General features: G+C 33.1%; 2 protein-coding genes across 3 annotated transcripts; one reads left to right on the top strand and one right to left on the bottom strand.

The window, feature by feature from the left end:
- Nucleotides 1-2,772: 2,772 nt before the first annotated feature.
- LOC119834619 (transcription factor AP-4) lies at nt 2,773-7,441 on the bottom strand. Of its 2 annotated transcripts, none has more exons than XM_038359031.1 (3): nt 7,033-7,441; nt 6,378-6,543; nt 2,773-6,198 (listed from the first exon to the last, which is right to left on the bottom strand). In XM_038359031.1, exons 1-3 carry the CDS (start codon nt 7,119-7,121, stop codon nt 5,461-5,463), a joined length of 993 nt encoding a protein of 330 aa, XP_038214959.1. In that variant the 5' UTR covers nt 7,122-7,441; the 3' UTR covers nt 2,773-5,460. The 2 variants fall into 2 exon arrangements, with proteins under 2 accessions (XP_038214959.1, XP_038214960.1); XM_038359032.1 differs by lacking the exon at nt 7,033-7,441 and adding an exon at nt 6,668-6,819.
- A 964-nt stretch (nt 7,442-8,405) lies between these two features.
- On the top strand, nt 8,406-24,410 carry LOC119834616 (A-kinase anchor protein 200). The gene is made up of 7 exons (XM_038359028.1): nt 8,406-8,563; nt 11,818-12,001; nt 12,487-12,681; nt 12,832-12,954; nt 20,243-21,460; nt 22,148-22,225; nt 22,389-24,410. Exons 2-7 carry the CDS (start codon nt 11,831-11,833, stop codon nt 22,419-22,421), a joined length of 1,818 nt encoding a protein of 605 aa, XP_038214956.1. The 5' UTR covers nt 8,406-8,563; nt 11,818-11,830; the 3' UTR covers nt 22,422-24,410.
- The last annotated feature ends 35 nt before the right edge of the window (nt 24,411-24,445 follow it).

The following is a 24,445-nucleotide window of genomic DNA, read 5'->3' as shown; positions in this document are numbered from 1 at the left end:
ACAGATTCGAAATTCAAATGTAATATTTTTTTATAATTAAGTGTAACAGTATTTATGGCCAGACTAAGTATATAGAATTTGTTTTTGTTAACACATATTAATATAATATTATGAAACTATCTAATTTGTGAAAAACACGCAGTATGCTTACGAATAATATACCAATTTGCACCCGCTTTATTTGCATTTAATTTTGTGATGTGTTACTAATGTCTTTTATTAACATTTCATTTTATGCTATGGTTTTTCTGAAGTACATGAATGATTTCAATTTAAGTTTATTTAGATGCGTATCTAAATTTACCTTATTGGACATTATTATAAGATAAGTTAGATTTTACCTATCTAACTTATCCTATAATAATATATCTATATATCATTATATCTATTAGATTTTCTTTGTGGGCATTAGTACAAATTTAAAAAAAATAATTTGCAATTGTGAACCAATATTTCTGTGCGTACGTTTTTCGACATCTTAAACATAAAGTTCAATATAAATCATAAATATTAAAACAATAATAAATAAAATAGGAAATAATTCAATGTGTTTTACAAAGGTTATACAGTCGTGCGTGAGTTGAATTTATTTTAACTTTTTTTTTACATATTAAAATAATTGTTGTCTACATTTACACTGATATTAAAATGAGGAAGAATTTGTATTTCTGTTTGTTTGTTTGCAATTGATAAACTCAAAAACTATTGGACCGATTTAAAAAATTAAAGGAAAACTGCAACTTTACCGAGTGACATAGGCTATACATGTGCTACGAGCAAAGACGGGGCGAACAGCTAGTAAATTAATAACATGTCACTTTTAGAAAAAAAAAACGTATTTTGACCAGATTGAAAAAACGTATTTTACTTGGGAAAAATAAATTTACCAGGTTTTAAATTTCACAAAGTTAAGTATGTATAATATCAATATGCTATCGTTTTGATATTCCGACAAAGAAACTTTTTTTTTCCACATTCAATGCTATTTACTACTTAATCACCTCTGTTAGACTAAAACAAAAAAATCTAACTCATAATAGTTGTGATTTTATACAAGCAATTTTTCTAAAACCCACCTGATATTTTAAAATTCTTTAAACTTTATGTACAATAGTCACTTTAGTTTAATACAATCATGGCTTTTCCAGTGTACACACGCGAACACGTCTTTCTCAATTCAACTTGTGAAACGACTGATCCAACGGCCAACTCGCAATCAGCAACCTTGCTGACGTTAGGCCGTCGCGTTTGTGAGAACAATTGCACTGTCCCAAATGACAACAATAAGCTAGACTGGGGGCCTACACGACTGGTAATCAGAAGAAATAGTACACTAAAACATCATTATTTAAAATACGTGTACACAGTGTTGGTAAATCCGTTACTTTAACATTTCCGGAAAAGTTGAGTCAGAAGCTGTGTCAATGCTAGGAAATTATTTATGTATGTAAACATCCCTGGGTTTATACAGTGTTTTTGAAATAAACCGTCAGACACATCTTAATTGTAATGATATCATATTATAAGATGCCGCGGCTTCACTTCACAACAAATATGTATACTTATATGTTTATGTCACCGTAAGATCCTTGACAAAAAAAGTGAACTGTATCAAACCATTTACACTTCAGCGAATTATTTTTCGTTAGTTTATAAACTGTAAAATTATGAACGAAACGAGAGCGTTCTCAAGCTCTCATTTTGATTACCCGTAAAATTGTGAACCACCCTGATCAACCTTGGTCGGTTCAACAACAGTTCGTGCTGAAGCATAGAGCGACGAAATAAACAGAACAGTTGAATATAGTTATATAATAGGAAATACGCATACTTCATTTGAAATCAGTAAAACAAGTCCGTTATTTTTAATGTTCCGTAGATACCGAAAAAAAAACGAGACCCTACTTAGACCTCGCTAGTGTACAAAAATTAATCCCAGTGCGCGAATCGTAATAGCGCTCAAGCCAATGTTTTGCGAAACACGTGCTCAAATTAAAATTCTCTTGTTTGTTTTAAAACAAATTTATTTTTATGAATAAAACTTGGTATTGCCTACGATGAATTCTTCATTCATAAATTTGTTCAAAACGAATTTTAAATATTTTATCAATATTTATTGCATTTCAATAAAAAATTTTGTAATATAACATTTATTCGTAAAATCCAAACATGCATTGTAGAGCAAAGGTAGGTAACGATACAACTTAGAAATAAAGCTCCATAACTAAGAGATAACATCTACAATGAGTAGATATGAAACATCCCTGCTAATCTAAAGGCCTGCAGAAACGAAAGATTCTTTGATGGTGGAATCGGAAGCACGTTTCCTTTTACTCACTCTTCCTAGTCCATTCCTTCTTTCCAGTAGTCAATCCTTCGGAATATTGTATTGATATAGATAATCAGGGCAAAATTTAATTTATTTTTGTAATGTAATGAATCAGTTTTTACTGTTATCATGTAGAGACCGATTACAATAATTTATAAAAAAAAAATTTATTACGTAACATATCTACCATTCGCCACAATTCGTTACAACATTCTTCTAAGATACGATGCAATTTTTAGAATTTCGTATTATATCATTCTAATGTTATAACTAACGGTTCACCCCCGCTTCACTAGTACATAGTTCGTTTTTTTCTCCATAAGAATATTCCCTGTCTCAACAGAAAACGATATAATAATATTGCCGAATTAGCCGAGCCATTCTCGAGTTACGCTTAGCACATTTGGCGATTCATTGAAGGGCTTATAAATAAAACACATGAGTATCAATATTTTATAAATATTCGTAAATGTAGGTCAAATGTTGTACAATTTAAATCAGAGGAAATATTTTTTATCAACTTCATATCAAAAAGGAAATATTCATGCATCGTTTTCTACACTTTATCATTAGTATTCTAAATACGAACTGTAAAATTATTACATAATTACTATCTATAATGCGTAGGAACTGAGTCTGTTAGCGATAGAGTGAAAATATAATGGCGAGTTTGATATAAAACAAAATGTATAAAACTGCGGGTTTGTGTATTTACATTAGGTATTTTCCCCCTATCTCTAACTAAGAAAGACTCGCTAAACTGAAATAATATTCTTAACATAATCATCTATTTTAACCAAACCCTCTATACTTCAAACGTTAAACAAATTGCGTAAGTGTTTATGTACTATGATTTTAATTCAATACAATGGATTATCTTAAATATTGAAACATCAAACATGCGATAGAGTGTAGAAAAATTTATATATATATTTCATGATATAGTGTAAAACCAACAAAAGAAAAATCAAGATAGATTTACTGTATTCCAAGATTTCAAAATTTTATTATTTAAAATTTACAAGCGAAAGTCTATAATTATTGTAACTATTCAAATGTTACTCATAATAAATAAATTTTGAGATTGTTATTGAATAAATGCCATTTTAAAACCGGATCTTTTATTTATTGGTTTTAACGTCGTTCAAAGGAAAGCGTGAGAATATACTGATTATTATCATTTACAAACTAATTAATAAGAAATAACCATTTTAATACTTTAAGACATAAATAATAACACATTTTAAACAATTTAACTTGCTTTCTTTGACTTAAAATCTCTTACATCTAGATATTTTGACTACACTAATAGTATAACCAAGTCCGTTATGTTACATTGTTAATTATTTACCTTATAATGAAATAATGTAAAGGCGGTAGGCAGACGACTCCTTATAACTATGGACTCAGGAACAGAGTGCAAATAATTAGTTCCCAACTAGACAGTGAGGAGATTGCAACAGCATACTACAATGTATGCACAGCCTTATTTCAATTATGAACATATCTTCTTGGACATAAAAATACTTCTGAGTTTGAAAGCAGTTCAAAATCAAATGCAAAAACAAATAACAGCCAATATGTTATATACACAAATTATAAAATAACCAATCCATCAGAGCTAAAGAGATTACTTTAGACTATTTATAATAATTTACTTTCGAGTGTTGAAACAGATTGTAAATTGAAAACGAGAAATCTCTGTAACATTGATGGATCCTCACATACAAATGGTATTTATTTAGCTTTGTATACGCAAACAACTACGTAATTAAACACACACATACACACACATTATACTATCAACATGGTGGATCGAACTAGCGTAACTTAATAATGAATTAATGATCAGTCTTAACAAATTCTTATGATCCCGTCAACAGGACCATGCTACTTTTACATAATACATTGTACATCACTCTGTTACTGAGTCTAACTTAAAACAAAATACATTTAAAACTTACAAGAATTAATTGAAATTACTAACAAAAAGCACTGCTGGTTAAATTTCAATGAAAAAATTACAGCACATATAAGCAAATGATAAAATCATTTCCGATTTTATTAGCTAGGTATATCATGGATTGAGCAACCCACGAATCTTAACACTACGAAAGTAAGAAATAAGTTTGACATTATTTTTCAGATTACAATTGATGATTAAATCATCTTACATTATTCTAAGCCAAATCTTTTACTGCGGCTACAATTACTCTATGTGCGCAACCAACCGAAAGTTTCAGCACACTGCCAATTTATTTATGTCAGAATTTAAAGCAAACGAAATATTACCATACATGTTTAATCAATTGTGTTGTTTTAGTTGAGAAATAGAAATAAGAATATTGAAAAGATTTTATAAATTATATTCTTATATACACTGGTAGCATCAACATGGAATGCTTCACTGAAAAGGATAGCAAAGTCACTATAAATTTTCGTACTTATACAAAAATCACTGGTGTCAACTATACTCACAACTGGGGATGTGAAAATTTAGATTCAAAACAAATTTACATTATACCTAAAAACAGTGTATATTTAACGGTAAATTTTTACTACATTACAAAAATGAGAACTGCTGTGCCGCATGCCTATATTGTATAATTGTTACTTATAATGCTTGGATATTTAAATGGAGCTTTATAAACACGTTTCACTCTTAAATCCCATTATATTATTGCTATCGTGATATATCATTCAAATTTATAATTACATAAGCTATTTAGAATAATAATATTCAACACTATTGGCTAATTTTTTGAAATGGACATATTGGCACGCGGCAATCTTGTGTCTAATGTTCCAATAAACTTACATAAATCAGTCAATCTTCTATCTAACAATTATTACAATAAGCCTGCAATAAACATTTCAAATATTATCCAAATATTTGAAACTAAACTAAGCACAGCGCCGATCTATGTCTCAATACATTCCTCTCTTTCCACTCTTCCATTCTTCTTGACTTTCAATGTAAAAAAAATAAACAAAACACAGACTTATCAATTTGTCACTTTGGAAAGACAACTAAACAACTATAAAACTAATAGCTAATAATATTCGAGGAGGGTAAGGAGTACTCTTCCACTGGAAGCAAAAATTAAGCCCAACAGACTAGTTCAATCCACTCACGAATGCTTCACTACAATAACTCCCGGTCTCTGTGGGGGCGTAATTTCTGCTTTCTTAGTGAGCGCGAGTGGCGCGTCACCGGACTCCTCTCGAAATAAGTGATCACCCTCCAAGTGGCGTATGGCTTCGACTATTGTTTCGAGATTTTGACGACTTGTACTGGCAAGGTATAATCTCGAAGGTGGGTCATGAGATGCATCAGGAAGAACCTCTACTTCCACTCGAGGCTCTGCTTTAATAGCAGCTTCCAATAAAGGTGCAGTAGTTATAGTTTCCACTACTTGTGGTTCTGCCTCCTTAGTTTCAATTTTACAATCCGCAACATCTGTTTGCTCATAGTGTACCACAGTATGTGCAACCTCTCTTGGAGCTTCAGGGTATATTTGAACTTCAAGGGCACTTAAGCGTTCCTCCAACAAGCGTCTAAGCTGTCTCTCTCGTTCTAACTGAACCAAGAGCTCTCCATTCTCTGGATCTTTCTTTTGGGGCATACTTGACACTGTTATCACAGCTACAGGCTCAGGAGATCTTGTGTTTGTTATGGTATCATCTGTAGAGTCAGGAATAATTGAGGGAACATGTGCAATAATTTCACTTTTCCTTTTCTTCAAAGGTATTTCACCTCCTTCATGTTGGTTTAGCAATCTCTTCAATTGACAGTTTTGAGATAATAACCTTGTTTTTTCTTGTTCCAATGAATAGATGTATTCTGCTGTTTGTTGTAGAATGGCAGCCTGAAAAGAGAAAACTTTTGGTCAATAATAAATAACAATGAAGGGAAGATTAAATATTCCTGATGATACCTTTAAATTTCATTTAGGAATAACTTTTTAATACACTGCTGGAAACAGAAAATTATGTTAATTTTAAATGAATTATTTGAATAAAAAAAAAGAACAAATTTCATAATTACTTTGCTAAGTTTTTCTCCTTCATGTCGGGGTAACAATGTTCGTAGTGCCTGGAAGCCAGCATTGATGCTCTGCATGCGCCTGCGTTCATTGCTGTTTGCAATCTCTCGCCTAATTCTCTTCTCTGCCTCCATTGTTTTGCCACCAGATAATGTATGTTTTTCACTTCTAAAATTATGGAAATAATATGAAAATTAATTAAATTAATAAACAAAACAAATTAAAAAATAATGTAAAATTTTTCTTTCATGTATTTTTTAAATTTGAAGTTCCAAACTAATCATATATTCACCCATTTGTTTAAGTTTTAGAAACAAAATAAATTCCAGTAAAAAAATAATGTTCTGCATTATTAATGAATGAAACGTTTAAAAAGATTGTAGTGTTACGATAAATCACATGTTCAATAGTGAACAAGCGCTGTAGGTAGGTAAAGCGCTTACTACGCCTATTTAAAAGACGACCAAACATGGCGGCACAACAGCTGACTATAGGCCGGTACGGGGCGGGAGCAAACGTGTATTGCTTGTTTTTTTCATTTAAGCTATGACAATATAGCAAATTTCAAGTTTTATAAATTAAAACTCATTTCAATCGTCTGGACATAATCATTGCATTAAAATTAGGATCACTTAGCAAACCACGCCGGGTTCCTACCTTGTGATAGCGTGATCGGGTGCGTCTTCCTCGTACAAGTTATAATCTTCCAGTTCTAGCAAACAAACATCATTACTATCTAATGACATTACTTGAGCACAATTATGACAAAAAGTAATTATTCCATATGAACACTGTTCAATTAAAACTATAAATCGAAATAAAAGTTAGCAAAGCAAATGGCGGGAAATGACAATGAGCTCAGTCAGGTGACGCTACGCTATTTTAACACTGTAGATTTGTTTATATAGTTTCAAACACTTCACAACACTATATCGTTTTTTATTATAATAACTGACACAATAATTTATGTGATATTATCATGTAAACTTCGTAAAAATAGTATTTTTTTACACACGGAATCAAGGGCAACTCTAGAAACGCGACATATCGATACGTACGACCATAGACTGTGGAGGACATCACAGTTAAAAAAATTACATGTTCATTTTACCATAAACATCTTGAAGATTATTTTATCTGTTGAAAATAAAACTACTTTGAATGTAAACAAAACATAACTGTTAAGACTATAACAATTTCAAAAACTTGAATTTTTCACCTATTGTCTGTTCACTAACATAAAACTCATTAATTCAATTCTTTTACTTTGAAAGATGTCATTAGAAATTTAAATATATGATTAATATAATCAATTGCTTTTCAACCCCACCTTACTAGAAATCAAGATAAAATAAATACTAAGAAATAATTTTTTCTTGTCCTGTCAATTTTTAATGTTGTGTCTGTGTTTTTAATACGATTAATTAATTGTTACTTTTTTATTGTTTTATTATTATGTGTGGGCATATAGGCTTCCCTTTTTTGTGAATTTTAAGATATTACCTAAGTTATAAAATAAAAATCAGTCTTCCCTTGTCCTCCAACTTTCTCTCTGGCCTCAATAGCCCGCTCGCCACCCACTACTAGGCCTTGAGCGCGTTATCAAAAGGGTGTACGTAAACCAAACATTAATTTAAGAAATAAACTCATTAATGTGTAGTTGACATATTACATACAACAAATACTTTTGGTGCATATTATTTCAATTAATAAATAATAATGATTATTTAAAATTCAAATGTGCTTATCTAATCTAGCTAGGTAATTCTTATTATTGGAAGATCCTCTGACATATTGTATAAATTTGAATAATGTGTTTCTATCAATAACAAGTTTTTTTCCAATTTCATTTATCAGTAATTTATTATTACGTTTCATTTGAAATTTTATATTTCGTATGTATCTTTTATCTTTTAATTTACCCACATTTTTGAAGCGTTTTAGGACGCCATCGTTTTTCTCCAAGTTGTCGCATGGCGTAAAGTTATTTTCTGAATGTTGCCTAGAGTGACGCGTCGCGATTCCGGCGACCAATCACACAAAGTTTCAATTTTGAATTTGTTCTCGGTGGGTGGAGATTCGGTCCTGCCGCCATATTGTGTTAAGCTGTGAGTTCTGGAAGTGAAATATTTGTTATATTTGGCTGTGTTAATCTTTGTCGATATTGTTCGGATTGGAAAGTAATAAGGTAACATTAAATTAATATGAGTTTTTGTCATGATGGCTTTGAAATTTATTCATATACCATATTTAATTAAACTTGCCCCACCGGCAGTTACATTGTCGCTATTTTAAAATTTTATTCCCGTGTCATTTACTTAAAAACCATGTGCTTTAATCATAATATCCATAAATAGTCCCTTTTGAATTTATTTTCTGACATGTACCAAATAATTATTTTAGGTTTAATGATTAGCATGTTATAATACGACGCTTGTTTCTGTATTGTTGCTGAATTTAAAAGTAACTTCAGTATTTTGTAGAACTATATTTTATTAGAAATTAATTTTCATTTCATATTAAATCACTTGTATGGTTCACAAATATTTCTGGGAATACCAGTCTCGTTGCATTTACTTATCGAACGATGAATCATCGTTGTAAGTCAACCGATGCAAGCTATAAAACAAAGGTTTTTAGTCAGTCTTCGTTTTAACTTGCACGGCACAAAATGGACATTCACCTATCAAATTATAAGTATTAGTTTATTATTACGAAGAGAATTTGAAAACAATTGAAACCTTGAGAAGCAACTTAACCCTACAAATTGCATGCAGGACAACACCCTAATGTGGCTCATTATTACAAGTTGAATACTCGTGGCTTTTATCGTAAGTCCTGTCTAAAAGATACGTGTCCGCTTTGTATTTTGTCTGTCTTCTGTGCCGTCAATAAATACTTACTTTTAATCATTAAAAATGCCAAAATTTCGCTAAATTAGAAATATTGAGTGCTACTAGTATAAAGCAATATTATTGTATCACTGAATTCTCAAATTGATATAGATAAATATTTAAATTCCAAATTTAAATAGCATGTCCCTTTCATTGTCCCAATAATTAATCAAATAATTATATTAAACTAGCAGGACCATATGATTCAGAATGAGATTATGTATGTATACAAGTAACATGGCATATGTTTCATATAAATTTCCTAGTATAAGAGGAATTATTAGTCACACTAATATAATGTATGAATACGGTTTTCGCATTTTCTAGCTCTAGAGCTAGATAACAATGTAACGAAAGTTTAAGGTTTCATAAGTACTAGATATGTTCGGTTTAATTTAATATCTGTCAGTTAAAATAACAAATAATTTATGATGAGAAACATTATCATCAATTTGTGAATCTATCCCTTAAAGTCTGTGATGTGCATTTTCATTCCATTCCAAAATGAATAACTTTCGGTTAAAGTATTGTATTGCAAACAATAATTTTCCTGCTCCATAATATTAAAACTAAGAGTTGACTATGAAGGTACATACTTCAATTTCTTGTGGTTTAAATCCGCAACTGCGTTGTATTGGTTTACCGGTAACCATGCAGCAACGAAACATGAACTAGCTAAATTACACAAGATTCTTACGATTTTTGTTCCATGCACGTATACATACGAAACACGTAAATATTATGTTGAATAAATATTAATATAAATTATAATTTTGTATTTGTATTATTTGTATCTTACAGAAAAATAAACCGCTTTTTCCTCGCTATTTTCACACGCTCAAAAACACTTCAAATAACGCTTTAATTACACTAATATTATAAATATGAAAGTTTGTCTGGATGTTTCTGCGACAATCACGTTGAAACTATTGGACGAATTTTAATGAGATTTGGTATACAGGCAGGGTATGAGCTGACTTATGTGATAGGATACTTTTTATCCCGATTAAATACTCCCTTGGGATAAAACAGGAATCTTGATATCTGGGCGGAGCCTGGACGAGCGTCAACTTAAAACTAAATATATATATAAACTTTATTATCCGGTCTTAATCAGGATAAGATAAACTTATGACATTATTGTAATGTCACCAAATCTTAATTAATTTTGACCTTTAAAATTCAAGTCTAAAAAAGTCGATTTCAGACGAAGAGGTTAAAGCTAATAAATGCGTGTTAAAAATATATAAAATCTGTTGATCCTTAAATACGAGAGAGGCCTCTTATAAATAAACAAGGATTTATTCTATTGCTGTGACTATGTCTAGTTTATGGTCTAAAATTCTGACTGTAGCTTCGTGTTTGTTTGCAAGCTATCGCTCTATAATCTTATCTTATATAATCTCAATATATATTTTCAATTCCTGTTTTATTCTTCTTCCAACATCCTTTTCGCACTTGCACATTAATATATCTGTATGGAATTTCTGATAACAGCTTTTTTAAGTTAATATCGCGTCATATTGAAATACTATAAAATCACACTGTTTACAATGATATGAAAGATTCGTCAAATTGATAATCTGAAGAGCCCAATAACTTAGCGTGTCTTCGGATGGCTTATAAGTTCTACTGGTCGGTACGACCTTGAATAGAGCCGCGTCAAGGTCGTTTTACAGTACTAAGTCAAAATTAAAGTGCCTCCTATTGTACTACGTTATAACTGGTTGACTGACAGTGCTTAAAATGTTAGAAGCAGGGGACTATCAGAGGTCATTCAACCGGAGACGTGTTTCAATTCCGAGACCTGTGTTTGTATAGTTATTACAAAATTACTTTCTTTGAATAAACTACCCAATTATACAGAAACGTCTATTTTTGTCAAACATTTATAGGTTTGTAGTAGGTCTGTTTGCATACACTGACCCTACATCACGAAACGTTATGTATACGTTTGTCATTATTTAATGCTTGTGCATTGTGATAAGAGCCATACGTGACTAATGACCGGCTATTATTAGATAATTTACTATTTATTTAAAGTGCAGTGAGGTGCAGATTGAGATGTTTGCCGTTTAGAAAAGTAGCACTTAAGTACTTACAACCATTGATAAAGTAGCTCTGTGTAAAAAACTTATTCTAAAATAGCCCCGCATATATAATAATAGCCACAAACTGAATTGATACTATTTTGGTCGAGGAAGACATTTATTTTGAGCCCATTCTCGGCATCGTAACCCACTGACTCTTCTATAATCAGATTCACCTTTTTGTAATTGACTTTACTACGGCGGTAACAAAAACAATAATGACTAATTAGCATTCTTATGATTCAACAATTATGATAAGACTCGTTGAAACGTTCTCTAAAAGTTATTATAAATTATGTTTATGCTAACTTTGACAACAAAAACTCGTTAATGAATTCTAAATGTTGATGCGTATTTATTAACTATAATCAACATAAAATGTTATTATTAAAGGGTATTTAGTGCATGAAGTGTGTAATATGATATGGTTCGTCAAGGTGTGTCAATTATTGCTTTAGATAAGTGGCAAGAATGGGTGCAAAGCAGAGCAAACGCTCGGTGGACATAAGCGGCAAGGAGGCGGAGAGCGCCGGCGAGGTGGCCGCGGCGGGCGCCGGGGGCGAGGGCAGGATGGAGCCGCTCGCCGACGCCGACGCCCTCAAGCCACAGGCCAACGGCGACGCTCACATCCACGAGACACCCGTGAGTTCATTTCCTACACATGCATTTTAGTAAATCTTCAATGTCAGTAAAACAAAGACCTTTGCCATTCCGTTCCCAGAACAAAAGTTGTTGTTGTGCTTCACTGATTGTCCAAAGGCTAACAGGGCTCCAATGTTTTACATTGAAAAAAATATATATCAAATTCGGCAATATTTTATTGTATTTTTATTTCATAATTGTCATTTAACTACACTTTATGCCTAATATATAAAGTACATGAATCATCGACAACAATTCCACACGCAAACATAAAATAAATGTACTTATTATACGTAATTATCTCTGCCCGCATAGTTTGTATTCAATAGTGACAATCGCGACGGATATTGGATCGGGGCCGAAAATTAACAATGACAAAGCCTGCTTAGTTTTGTTACAAGCATGAATAGTTTTTAATAGCCTGTATGAAAAATTATGGCGCATCAGGTCAAACGTAAAGTTGAATAATACAAATTTATTTTAAGGAAAAAGAAAAGCAATTAGACAGCGGCACACCTGAAATTGAGAAAGACGCTACAACAGAGAAAGAAAACAAGGATCAAGAGGAGAGTGAGAAAGAAAAAGAAGCGCCCGTTACCAACGGAGAGAGTGAGCCTAAAGTGGAGAACGGCGATAGCACGCCCTCACCCGACGACGGGAAGAAGAATAAGAAAGAGAAGGCAAGCATATATATCTACATTTATTGTTAGTTTAAATTTAAAAAATAAAATTATAAAAAATTTAATATGATTTCTATTATTTTAACTTTTTGCTATGTAAAATTAGCATAATTATAAACATAAAATTAATATACCAAAAATATAAATCAGGTAAAGAAGAAATGGTCGCTGCGATCGATCAGCTTCAGCAGAAAAGACAAACCGAAACAAGAGAAGAAAACAAAAGACGACGAGGCAAAAGTTAACGGCGAGCCAGAGAAAGTTCCCGAAGAGGTAAGAATTTATTTTTTTAATGAGTTCACGAATTTGCAAGGAAACATTGCCATGTAGTGGTATTTACTTTGTAGTTACTTACGAGTTATGTAAAAGTTATGATAAAAAAATATATTATATTAACTGAAATGTAATTAAAATTGGAATTAAATAATTAACAAGCGTCGTCACATTCGCATTATTATGTGTATGTTGCCCTATGCGTGTAAAAACCGTTACATCATATCACATTCGCAAGATTGTTGAAAAATGTTATCCCTAGCATTGGTCTTGTTATTTATATGAACATGTTATTTAGATTGAATTGCAGTCATACACTGAACTAAGAATAGGGAACCATATTTGGCTTTGTATATCAGACACTCTCAAGAGTAAAGTGAAGTCATAAACTACGAGGAAATATTTTATGAACTCGTCATGTCATGATGTTTATCATGTTTCATTCCACATAACATTAAGAATTATTTTATAATATTGTATTATTGATATTGTGTACTTTAATTTACACAGCTTAATATTTTTAGTTTATAAATTTATGAGCGAATCTATTTTTTTTCAAATCCACTTTCTAACATGCATTTATGTATAGCTCAATTTAAGTTGAGCCTGAAATAAATATTTAATATACCATTTGAAAATTTATTCAACTCCATTCTAGTATTATATAAACTATTTTATGGGAATACCGCCCTCCTAAAAAGGTATAATTGTGGTGATAGTAATAGAAACTATGTAATCATGAATGCAATGCAATAATAGATAAAAAGAAAATAATGCTGACATTGTGAGATAATTTAGCACATCTGAACCCAATGTAGAGCAAGGCTTAAGGCGCAATATTTGATAAATTTTACAGCAAATTAAATGAAGACGCTTCCGATGTGAATATTTAATTAACACGCTATACGCATCGGAATGATAACGTAAATTAAGTGTATCTGAAAGGCTCGAAATTCAATATTATTTCGAAGAACATGATTATATTTACAATTGTGTTTGAAGCCATAACTTTCTAGCTCTCGACCGCTCTGCGGAACGGTTAATTCGTATTCTGTTTACGTTTCTTAGTACGTAGCGTAGGTACAATGCAGCCAACATTCGCCGGACCCTCGTTGCAATGACTCCATCCATACAATCCATTATTGGACTGACATGACCCACTTTCGTTTTGCGTACTGTGTTTATACACAGGAATAATATTAAAATTTCTGTGGTGAATAACTAAACGTAATCTTTAATTAAATTCATGCTATGAATATGGTCGAAGTCACTGACCTCTCGCAAAGTTATCGATGTCGTGAAATCGCTTTCAAGAGCTACGAGGGCATTTAAGAACATGTTTTCTATGTCTGGTGCTTACGAACGCTCACTAATCTTTTTGTTCCTTCCAGTAAAGTGGAATGAAATTTTGCGTTACAATTAAATATGTGTTCGTGACGTAAAAATTTGGTACGCGCATAAATTTGAATACAAATGAAAATTTAAATATTGATTTGGGTCGTTATTTGTTAGTAACCTTGCGGTTTCATCGGATAGAAACCGACGATTTCTATGACAAGTATCCATTGCGACGTAGTGCATTGCTCCCGAAGCGTCGCGGCGCGAACAATGCACATTATGATTCAAAGTGCCTCTATATCCGCGCTAACCAAAACGTGAGCCGCCATTGTCTTAGCGATATCGTGCCGTTAATCATACATTAGTTCATTGATGACCGTACGTACTTCTCGATACCTGCGACGGTACTGGCCTTCCAGTGCTGGGAATGAAACCGGTTGGGTGAGGATAACTCGCGCCCCAAACATTCTGTATCATGCTAAAATCGGCTGCATCTGAAAGTCGTATTTCCAGTAAACTATTGAAATGAGACATCTGTTTGTAATGTATAAACGTCTCAAGTGTAAGATATGTAGTCTAGTCGGAATGTATTATATAAAGCTCTCGTTTCATATAAATGTTTGTCAACTCAATTAAAACTAAGTGGGTCGTCAATTAATTTACGCTACAAGATATAAAGATCCAGCCGCAGCATTAAATATTTTATGTATCTTGATGTTCCTTTTATAGCTTAAAATAAAATAGCCGTAACGTTTACGGGAGTGAGTTCGTTTACATATTACGTATAACGTTATTGTGTGTCTCGTTCCCCACAACACGTGTTGATGTACGGTCATTAGCACTCATGAGCTTACACTCCCACAAGGAGATTGGACATGCTTTAGCAATAACCTATATAAGTTTTTATCTTTGTTTGCCTCTTGCCATTAAGTAGGAGCTTAAACTTATATAAGTTTTTTGCTTTTTGCAATTGTTTGTATTTTAAAAACGGAATGACTTGTACGATTATTAGATTGAAATATTTCTCCATTTGTCTTTGATATTTCTCGATTTGACTATTAAACAACGCGATACAATAAAGTTAAAAATCTCTTCTCGTGTTTACGTCTAAGCAGAGAATGTTTTGAAACACGTTTGTTAAGTGTAAAATAAAATTAGCAGAGCCGGGCAGGTTTTGCGAGGCTTGCAGTGGGCGTGGGGACGAAGGCCGGTCCGATTGCAAACTATCAGTGTGCGAATGCGCATACCTTCCCACATGTAAATTATTTTTCAGCCCTTCTATAAATACTCATAACTTTATATAAATATTTCTGCCTAGAGTAATATAAATTTAATTGAAAGCAACCGTCTCTGAAGCTTCGAAAAATGGTGACAATGAAATGTTAAAAAGTTCAAAATTTATCATTTTACTCGTTTCCTATACTATAATATATACTGTAGTTGCAACTCGTATCTTGTGATTTAGCCAAATAAATATTAAGTAGTAGCTTGTTCTGGTAATTAACTGTTTTTCTACCATTGACGCAGGAATGAAGTATCCTTACGTTTGATGTTGAACCAATTTCACATTCAGATTCAATAGCATATAAATAATTTAAACGTGAAAGTTGCAAGTATTGATAGATGGGTGATTGTTACTTCTTCATGTACAAACTACTGAATGGATTTAATATGGCTTATAAATACATCAGAAATCCATAAGCTATATAAATACTTGCTATTGCCCGTGGGTTCGTCCGCGGGTCAGACGGCGATGTGTGTTTATATAATATTTTGTTCAGTGTAATTAGAAACATGAAACACTTTGATGCCAAATTCCGAGCTTCGTCGTATTAAATCATACAAAGTATGCGAGTTTTAAGCAAGATATAGATAAGTTTTATTGTGTTCCCAGAATATGATTAAAGACTGCTAGTCGCTATCGTAAAGCGGGACCGGTTTGGCCGTGTGTGTTAGAACGGCATCGCATGAACAATGATCTACTTATATTAGTAACGTATGTATGTGTATCAAAACTTGCCACCGAAGTAACCCGACTCAACAGTTCAAGTTGCATGTTTACCAAATGGCGTGTCCACGACGGCTCATCTGTCGTATTTTCATAATACCACCGTTGAATAGAGCTTTGATATAACAAGGAAGGATTCCATTTCCTATTGACGGCTATTGTTATGTGAACATTTTTTTGTTATCTGGCATTCTTGTGGGAACGTACGAAGGTCTATTAAATTGACCATTGTTGTCCCATTAAGTCACTATCTATTTTTGTCTGGATGCGATAGCAGAGCGATTGCATTGTGAATTGGGTAGACAACCTTGTTTCTTTTGAAGAAATTACAAGAATTGGGTTTAGTATAAATATCGAAGTAATTCAATTCTGTATTCGTATGAATAACAACACAAAGTAGCATTTATTGGAAGGCAGGAGCTGCACAATATCTGTCTATATAATATATAGACAGATATTGATATATCTGTCTGAGATATATCTGTCTATACAATATATGTAATAGTCTAAATATAGTGTCCCTTAATTACTGGTAAGTATTATAACGAATGTTGTCGTAAAAGAATTTACAATAAATATGTAGAGACTTTATATTTTCATGCTCCAATTAATGTTTTGTACTTTGTACCTAAACGTCGAGTACCGTAACTGTCTCTCTCTGAAGGTAGTAACTCGATAGCCGACCAGCGATTGGTGTAATCGGTGCCAAGACAGGGCGACAACCTCAGATAGCGAGAGCGCAAGTAGCTATGAGTTATTTGATAGTATTGCGTCTGTCTGGACCGGCCGAGATGCTACTGCTATCACCTCCGTTATTTATGCTCGATGCGATTCGCACCCGGACGGTCGGACCGCGGTCTGCGGCCGCAGTTCGCACGATGAGTGCTCTGTGCCCGCCACTTATGTCGTTACTCTAATGGTGCGCTCCTTACTGCCGCACTGCCTACTCGAAAACATTAGCCTCCTTTTCGCGTTTATGCGACTAGATTGTACAAAAGCCGCCCTGACAGTTGCATATTGCAAATGCACTTATATTGTGCTCTAAGGGCCTTTGTAGATATGTATAGTGAAATAGACTTCTTTGAGATCATTTTTATATCAATTATGATATAAATCCACCCGGCTATGCCCGTTAAGACTTTTTTGGAAATTTCTAATCCAAGCAGAGAAATAAGTCCAATGAAGTAAAAATCAATAAAATACGTTTATCCCTTCTGAACTTCCAGCTTACAAAACTAATTTCTTTCATAGATAGAGAAGATTGATTACTTTATATGATGTTTTTTTGGTAACGAAATCAATAATTTAGCAAAAAACAAAACTAAAGTTTTCACCTCCTGATCTGAATACATATATAATTTATATACGTAAATGGCCTACAAGAAAATATTTTTGGCACGTAATGTAGAGGATATTTGAAAATGTTAACAAAGACTTGCACTAGGTTTATTTTTTAATTAGCAAGCGAGAACAAACATCTACACTTGAAATAGGCACGTGCATTGTTGTAGAGCGGAAAATCGCTTCCATAGCCAGAAAGCAATTGTATTATTTGTGGTGACTCACCCAGTGTACCGTTATCAGGCGGATAAATGAACGCTTATGAACATTAACTATCGAAATTACTTCTAATTCGTTCCTTTACACCCGTGATTAGAAGGAAAACATGAAATGAAATCGGCATTACAATCCTGCTTTTAGAAATCAGTTCCGAAACAGGTGTTATTTAATTATTCGAAAAATGTTTCATTTCTTCATTTTAATTGTTGCTTTTTTATGACGAACTAGCAGTCCGCCCCGGCTTCGCTCGTGGTACATAGATAGCCTCAATAAGTGGGCTATCTAACATTGAACGAATTTTTCAAATCGAACCAGTAGTTCCTGAGATTAGTGCGTTCACACGAACAAACAAACAAACTCTTCAGCTTTATATACATCAGTATAAATTGATAAAAAAACTAAGAAAAGAGGTTTATTTATGTCCAAATAACATGTTGTTGTAACATTGCACAAAGTAACAGCCTTTTAACGAGGAAATTGTAGTGCCAAATTAATCGAGCTTCCCCTTTTCCCCAAATATTGGTGCTTTTAAGGAAAGGGTGAAAATAATAGGGTGCGAAGTTTTCGACTTGTCATTTGACACTGTCAAGTGCGGTCGATAAATTGTATATTGCATGCTTCATTATAAAAACTGAGTTATTACTATAATGGCAAATTATATCGTTATTATCTTTTTTTATTTTATGTGATAAAAAGAAAATATAGCTCATTGCTCAGTAATATTTTAAGATAATAATAATGTTCATCATGTTTTCTGGCAAATAAAGCATTATAAAAAAAAATAAAAATAAATAAATTTATATCGTTAATATCTGCACATGTTAATATTTGCTACTTAAAAACTATTTACACTTCTCTGCTAATTTCGAACAATATTTACGATTAGAAAAAGCGAATAATGTGTGACTTATATTTTCGACGATTTAAGTTTTTATTACTATCAGTGTTTTCAAAATATTTGTAAATTAAGAGCGTCACGAAGCTCTCTTTGTCTCCAAATGATAAAAATGCATATTATTTCTCGTAACGGTGGACACGGTAAAAGGCTTATAAAAATGTGTATAATGTATAAATACAATAGATAGATGTACACGTAGCGTCATTTAAACAAAACGATGTTTCCTGTACACGCCGGTTGCCCGTCGGATGTATTGTCCGGGAGTTTTTAATTTGCTTTCGTTTCGGACAATGCTTTCGTTAACCTTGCTTTTCAATGACAGGGGAAATTGTAAAATCATTCATCGACGTGATTATGTTTCTATCTTTATTTACGTGTATTTGCATTCTATGTGCGAGAGTTGAATAATTTTTAAAAATTTATAATAAAATCGGTAAAAGTGATTGAAATTTTATGTTCAAACTGTATTTGGAGTAGAATAGACATTATGGGATAAATTGATAAGAATCTCATGTCTACTGCATGAATAACGTTACATTCGCCAATAATCCGCTGGCAGGATACAAACAGTTATACATAATATTAAAGTTCAAACACTAAGAATACGTAAGTGTTTGATAATTTTGTATGCTTATCCTATAATGATTTGTTCCGGTTTCCATACAGGAAATGTGGCTTTGTATGTTGGAATTTTACAAAGTTAAGTTAGTCGAAAATATATTTATATCTCGTAGGCTAAGAGAAGACGGCTGAATTGATACAGCTCCTTGATCATGTATAAATTAATAATATAATAATATTATTTTATCAATTATTGAATATCATGTTATTGAAGTATTTCCATGCCAGTAAACAAAGGCGACCTTGGAGCTGTGTATCATTTTATTGCTAGAGTTTTGCGGTTGTACGTGTATAGAACTGGAAACTGATTAATGTACTCAGAATGGAAAGCTTTATACATTATTCGAATTTCTCCTATTCCTCCTTACGTTACAAATAAAGCTGTTCATTTATATTTACTTAATATATTATGTAATCATTTATATTTATTCATTAATATATAATTTAAAATAGACTATATAGAAGTATATTTTGTGAGACACTTAATAAAGTAAGTAATTTAGTATATATAGTGAGAAGATTACTCACTTATCGATCAGCCCTATAAAGGGACGCAATATAATATTTTGATTAGGGTGACTGATCAGATCATTGAAGGATAACAATGTTCATTATGTATACGATGGTAAGTCAACCATAACGGATATTGCTATTAAATGTTGAGAGCTTGCAAGCTTGACATCAGTTTCTTCATTGATTCTTTACGTGCTACACATAATCCTTGCAATGGCCAATGTTATGGTATATTTATTAGAAGATTTTTAAATTATTGTTTTCTCTAAGACAACTAATTGTTTTATATATCGTGTAAATCATGATAAATACCATACTTACGATTATTGTAACGGTCCTGTTTCTTTTAGGTTGCTGAGACTACACCTGAAGTCGCTGATGAAACTAAATCCGAAACTGAAAATAAAGACGAGAAGACACCAGAAACCCCAGTGACAGAACCACTTACAAATGGAAGTAGCACCCCTGAGTCTCCAAAAGTAGAAACTCCAATCATCGAAGAGGCCAAGAATGAAAATAAAACAGACGTGAGGCCAGAGCCCCAAGTTGAAGTCGAACCTGAGAAATTACCGGTTAACGGACTTTCACTAGAAGAATCGAAAAAGGATGAGCCCGAAGTTCCAGAGATCGATTCAAACAAGGCCGAGGAGAATAAAGTGGAGATCACCGAAGAAAAGGTGCCTGCTTCCGAAATTCCGGTCACTAAAGAGGTTTGTGTTGATCAAACGCCTTTGATAGAATCCACGCCTCCACCACTTCCCGCTAATCCCCCTCCTTCGTCTGTGGCTTCCTTTGCCGCCACCACTATGGCTCCCGAACTCGCAGATGCTTCCCTCGCTAATAATGCCGATATCACTAAACCCGCACCTGCCGATGAATCTCCCGTTAATAACGACAATACAAATGACTTAGTTCCTACAGAAACCTTAAGCACCGAAGCTGTTAAAACTTATGTCGAAATCGAAGTGAACGAACCTCCCGCACAGTTAGACGATTCAACCGAAGCAAAAATAGAGACAAACGCAATCGAGCAACTTTCAGCTAACGAAGGAGCCCTCGATAGTTTGCCGAGTCAGGAAGATCACGAAGTTTCTATTAAAACCGTAGAAGAAAATGTCAGTGATATTCCCGTCTGCGACGAACCCGCCAGAGATAACGAACCTGAATTAGAAAATAAAATTTCTCTCCCTGAACACGTAGACGTCGAAGGCACATTGGAAGATCAGGAGGCGCTACCGCCCCCGGCCGAAGAGTTGATGAACGGATCGAGCGACGTCGAAATGCCACACGTCGAACAGGACAGTGAAATTTGTGAATTAAAAGAGACCGAAGTCGACGTGAGCGTTATTTCTCAGAACGAGATAAACGAGCGCTGCTCGGATGCGATCAGCGACAGCGAGAGTCTGAAAATTAAAGCCAAAGAGATGATCGCGGACGTCATTGAGACGAACGAGGTGGTAATGAACGGGAACGGGAACGGGGAGGCAGCGGTGACGAACGGCGCCAGCTCCCCCGGCGCGGGGCCGGGCGAGCCCGCGCCCGCCGACCTGCCGCCGCACGACGCTCAGGTGAATACGCCGGACTTTGCCCTTGTAGAGGATTAGTATTTGGAGCATTTTGGTATCGTTAACGGTTCCCGTATTTTAGTTCATGAGCATTTTCTCTCAGCATGCGTGAAACGTCAATAACAGGAAGAGACGGATCGATTTAATTCCACTGTCTTCATGTACATTCGCTCCCCTTCCCCTGCCCCTCGTCCCGTCCCGTGCGATGCCGACGCTTTCAGTAGACGTGCATGTTTGTGTGCTCCCCGCTATTAGTTAATTTAATGCTTTCTGGTTTGTATGAATGTAATAATACGATATGTTCGCATATTTTCTTTTGCACCATTTTATATATTGATCACCATTTATAATAAAATATTTAAGAAATCGTGTTTAATATAGAACCTTATATTTTGTCCAACGGCAATTTGATTTACAAGTATCAGGTAGAATCATAAAGGTTTTTTGGCTATTAATATCTCGCTAGCCATTCACATTTTGCTGCTCTATTACCCTTTTTGCATAATCAATGAAGTTTCTTGCCGTTAGATTAAATTTAAGCCAATGTAAAATTGTGTACATTGTAGATAAATAATATGTTTAAATCACACTTTGTATTTCCTGTCTAACATGTATATTGTACATAGAGTTTCTGCGCGGGTAAACATGTTCGTTATTTAAAAAATCATTTAAATGTCATTTCAATTTTAGGAATCACTACCAATCGCCGATAAAATTGCGGACTTAATTCCTGAGATTCCAACTGTCCCTGAATTAAAAACGGAAATGGTAAATATTTATTTGTTTCAAATAAGTAAAGTGAAAGTGGTTTAATGTAAAAGTCTGGTTCAGGCACATTGAGTCTAGAAGATTAAATTTCTTTTTATTGACCAAAAAAATTTCATTATTACTTTTTTTTTTGCGCATTATAAATGTAGTGTTAATATTGCAGGAAACGACGACCGACGTCGCGGTGGCCAATTAATTCCAGAGCCGCGAGTCTACAACATGGTCCAGGAGGCAAAGAGGAGACGTCTAAAAAGAGCCTATAATTTATTTTCCTTTAGTACTGTGGTGTAATATCGAACTAAGTTCGACTGCTGATTTTTATTGTAAACTCGGATTTCAGTTTGGAATTTGACCTTCATATAGAATGTTTATAGTTTAAGTTTAGCGTGCTTGCTTATGTAAAATTAAGATTTTATACATTTTGAAATCGCTAGAATCGATCTTTTATAATTATATACAATAACAAAGTTATGTAGGCAGTATACGGTGCGATAAGTTGGTGCCATTTTTACAGGGGTATTTAGTTGTGACGTTTGGCGATACACTCTCCTAAAATAGATTGCGTAATTGGTTTATTATTTTCCTAGCTGATTAGAAAATATTAATTAAACATTCTTAAAATGACGTTTTGGCGCATTTTTAAGATCAAATCAAATGATTACACAAAACATGGAATGTAGTTGCAATTCTGATATGTCTAATTTTATTAATATTACCGATGTAAAGCATATGTTTATAATATATATTTGTTGTATAATACGTTAGCTTGACAGATCGAGCGCTGGGATTCTGATATGTTATGGCTTTTATTGATGAAAAGCTATTCATGATTATATATGCACTTGGTAACACGTAACTTGATCGTTATAGCTTTCAATGCAAGACCACTGAAAGCTTCTTTATAATTTGATACATTTTTGATTTATGTATATAATATGAATTATCCATAAATGTAATTCATTGCCTTTTCGAAATATTTTGTTGCATATGATTTACTTTTTGAACAACGTATATTGTTATGATGTAATAAAATATAAAATTTAATTATTTTCCTTTAATATATTTTGTATCTATGCACTCGTGTTAAAATTGTCCTATTATTTTATCATTAAATAAGTTGTAAAATTTAGGTTGCATTGAGCTCTCTTTGATACAAGCATAAACATGGAATGTATTGTAAGTTGCTCCTATGGCAAGTGAGATATGGTTAGGATTTTTCTCGTCGTAAATCGTGTAATTGTAAATTGATTGATATTAGACATGTGGCTACAATTTTTAAATTTGGAATGTAGGAAGATGGCGGCCAAGTTTTTCGATTAAACTATACAATTTTTATGCATATACAGACTACAGTTAATTATATGGTATTTAGACGTGTAGAACTTGTAACAAGTTAGAAAATGCAGTGCAAACTGCAAGTAGATTATTCCACCTCATACATACAATTAGATTATATTATGTAAGGTTTGATATTAATATACAATTATGGTGTCATTTTTTACAGTTATATGTACCCACATAATTATTTCCTAAACATTTTTGTAATTTTATATGTTTCTATAAAATTTTGAAGTGACACTTGAATGAGTGAGGTCAGGTATTATCTCAAGTATATTAGCAGTAAAAATGAGTGAGACATTCCATATCAAATGTAATACAAGTCTGTGTAGTTTAATATTTTTTTGCTCATAAGTTAAGAATTTCCTTGAAGGCAGGCGTTTTTGATTGATAATACTATACAAATTTAGTGATTAAATACAAAATGACTACGTGTTTTTTGTTGTAATATTTTTAAAGCAGTCTGTGATTATACATACCGTGATTTCTATTTTTGGAAATATCCTGTTTTATACCGATCATTAAATACGAAAGTAATTTGCATTTACAAAACATCTGTCGGCGGCGGTGACGTGAAATCACGTGCAGTTGCGCATATGTATGGACCTATATTGAGGCAGCTGTTTATTTACTATCATTTTAAATATGTAGTGTCATAATTTGTGATAAAAACCAAACATCACAAATGTTCATTAAAAAATAACTTCTGCTCATGAATTGTATTTTTTATTAAACTAATAATTTGGCTCATGTACATTGCATTAAATTAAGCTATTTGTCATGTACTGAGGAAAGTTGATGTTGATGTGTGAATGTCTCTTATAAATAAATTTATAAAACAGTATCAGCATCAGTGTTTTTTTCCAGCCTCTTATTATTTCC

The sequence above is a fragment of the Zerene cesonia genome, chromosome 19 (genome assembly GCF_012273895.1).
Source record: "Zerene cesonia ecotype Mississippi chromosome 19, Zerene_cesonia_1.1, whole genome shotgun sequence".
Taxonomy (NCBI): Eukaryota; Metazoa; Arthropoda; class Insecta; order Lepidoptera; family Pieridae; genus Zerene; species Zerene cesonia.
Note: the sequence above shows the minus strand (reverse complement) of the source record. Positions and strands in the feature narration are given on the sequence as shown.